At 40.7% G+C, this 2,869-nt stretch overlaps 1 protein-coding gene across 1 annotated transcript; it reads left to right on the forward strand.

Moving 5' to 3' along the window:
- Positions 1-1,259: 1,259 nt before the first annotated feature.
- Positions 1,260-2,627, forward strand: GCNT4 (glucosaminyl (N-acetyl) transferase 4; the record flags this gene model as incomplete). Its single annotated transcript, XM_084304569.1, has 1 exon — positions 1,260-2,627. The coding sequence occupies one exon, from the start codon at positions 1,260-1,262 to the stop codon at positions 2,625-2,627; it is 1,368 nt and encodes a 455-aa protein (XP_084160695.1).
- Positions 2,628-2,869: the final 242 nt, after the last annotated feature.

The raw sequence follows: 2,869 nt of genomic DNA on the forward strand, positions 1-2,869 counted from the left end.
AGACTGTGTTGTTTCTGTTCTGAACTGAAGCCTTTCTGTCCTTGTTACAGCACTGCACAATGTTTACAGCAGGTTATGTGCACCCTTCAGCTGACTGCACATGCAAAGTTTCAATAGCTTGTCTGATGCCTTCACTCTGAGGCATTCTGGAACAGCTTATTCTTGAAAGAAATTGCTGGGAGCTGTTCTGCATGAATGGTTCAATGTAGCGAGAAAATAGAGTTTAAACTAATGCTGCACCTGGATGTGGACCCTGGTCTAATTTTAGTTCAGGGATAACAATAATGCTGCTTGCACTCAACTGGTAAGGCAAAAATATATGGAAACAGGATCATTGTGTTTAGCTTTCACTGCAGTAATACCTCAGTTGTTAAGTTGCTTCACATAAATGATATTGCACACCCTGTTTCAAAAAAAAAAGGCTGTGGCTGTGCCTTTGCAGTCACAGCTGAGGTTGAATCACACAGCAAAGAACAGGAGAGATGCTCTGCTTCCCACCGCTGTCCCTCCTGCCTTCAAAGGCTGTATTATACGCTCCCTCCAGTGGATGGAAATATCGTCTTCATCTGTCTTTTTTCAGGGAGGATTAGCAGTATTTTCAAGAAGGAATCTGGATGTAGGGAGGACTTTGGACATATCCTGCTGGGAGGGGAGGAAGGAAATCCATTTCCCTCTGGACCTTTTCATTGGCCAACCCTAGTGTCAAAGACAATGAGGATGCTCTGACTGAATTTTAAAACTTTCAGATTTATTAATTAATTTATTTATTTTATTATTTTTTAATTTTTAAATACAGAAAGTTGTTAAACATGCATTCTTTGCAGACTCATGAGAGAGTCTCTTGCCACACCCAGTGAATTACCTGGAGTTACCTGGGAAAATACACTTTCCTCTACTCGTTTAGAGGACAGTCATGTTTCTGCCAATGCAGGGGTTGCTGTACCTCAGTTTATGACTCAAATGAAGAAAAGAGCTCTGAAAAATAAACAATAGGAGTCTTATTCCAACACACTTATCTAGCTGGTTATTATCTGAAATCAGAGTTGTTTTATCGCTTTCAATCAGATAGTTAAAGGTAATAAAATCGTTGCCTATTATTGTGGCAAAATCTGTCCTTAAATTAATGTGATGATTAAAGAGAAAGGTGATGCTTCTGCTGTAGCCAGACCAGTGAGCTCCTGTTTTTGTCAAAAGCTGTAATTGCTTCTGATGCATTGTTCCTATTGTAAAATGTCAATTTATCTCTGTTTTCTTACAGAATGAAGAGGCATAAGTGTCCCTATAGATGTCCCACAAGAAGGAAGATTCTGATTCTGTGTTTCACGGGGTGGGTGATTGCACTCCTGAAACTCCTCCATGTTGAAAGACATTTTTTTCCATCTAAGGGCATTTATTTGGTTGAGCACTTCTTGAGCACTTCTTCTTATGTTAGAAACAGGTATTCCTACCTTAGAAATCACTTTCAGTATGAAATTAATTGTTCATCTATATATGAACAAGATCCCCAAGAAATTGGCAAGAGTTTAGAGATAAGAAGAAAAGATATAATCGATTTAGATGATGCAGATATCATAGCAATGACGAATGATTGCCACATTTATCGCACACTTAGGAAATACCACCTAAAACCTGTTTCTCCAGAGGAAGAGAATTTTCCATTAGCCTATTCTTTGGTTGTTCACAAAGATGCAGTAATGGTAGAAAGGCTCATACATTCACTGTACAGTCATCAAAATATATACTGCATCCATTATGACCAAAAAGCAACAAAAAGCTTCAAATCTGCAATGAACAATCTAGCTAAATGTTTCCCCAATATTTTCATTGCATCAAAACTGGAGACAGTGGACTACGCACATATTTCGAGGCTGCAAGCAGATTTCAATTGTTTGTCTGATCTGATGGACTCTACAGTTCCCTGGAAGTATGTTATTAACTTGTGTGGCCAAGATTTCCCTTTGAGGTCAAATTTCCAGTTGGTCGCTGAATTGAAGAAACTCAATGGGGGAAACATGCTGGAAACTGTAAAGCCAAGCAGCAGCAAAAGAGAACGATTTACTTATCACTATGAACTTATGAAAGTGCCTTACGAATACATGCAGATGCCTGTGAAAACCAACATTTCCAAGAACCCACCACCTCATAATATTGAGGTGTTTGTAGGCAGTGCCTATTTTGTTTTAAGTCGAGCTTTTATTCAGTACACCCTCAGAAGCTCTCTTGCAAAAGATTTTTTTGATTGGTCAAGGGATACCTACTCTCCGGATGAACATTTCTGGGCCACTCTTGTACGTGTTCCTGGGGTGCCTGGGGAAATTTCGAGGTCAACCCAGGACATCACAGACCTTCAGAGCAAAACTCGATTGGTGAAATGGAATTATCTTGAAGAACATTTATATCCTCCATGCACTGGTACCCACCTTCGCAGCGTCTGTATCTACGGGGCTGCAGAATTACGATGGCTTATGAATTATGGGCATTGGTTTGCCAATAAGTTTGACTCCAAAGTAGACCCCGTCCTGATAAAATGTTTGGCAGAAAAACTGGCAGAGCAACAGAAAGAGTGGGTTTATTTGTCCTCTGACAAATATTTTCTGCGTATAAGTTCTGTGAATACCTCGCTATAGCAGTACCGCTCTCCCTGCTCTCAGTATTGTGTACTGCTACAGCAAGGGGCCTGGAGTTCTGCCCTGACCTGCTGCAGGAGGCTGCCAGGAGAACTGCTCCTTCTGCACAAGGGCCAGGGCCCTGGGGAGACGTGTACCTGGCCACCTATTTATGAAAAGTCATGTGTCTCTGGTTCACCATTTTGTAACTTGCTACAACGATCCTGTTACTGTTCTTCAAGGTGATTTTGGAAGGTTAAGGT

This window comes from Netta rufina, assembly GCF_964035555.1.
Source record: "Netta rufina genome assembly, chromosome: Z".
Lineage (NCBI taxonomy): Eukaryota > Metazoa > Chordata > Aves > Anseriformes > Anatidae > Netta > Netta rufina.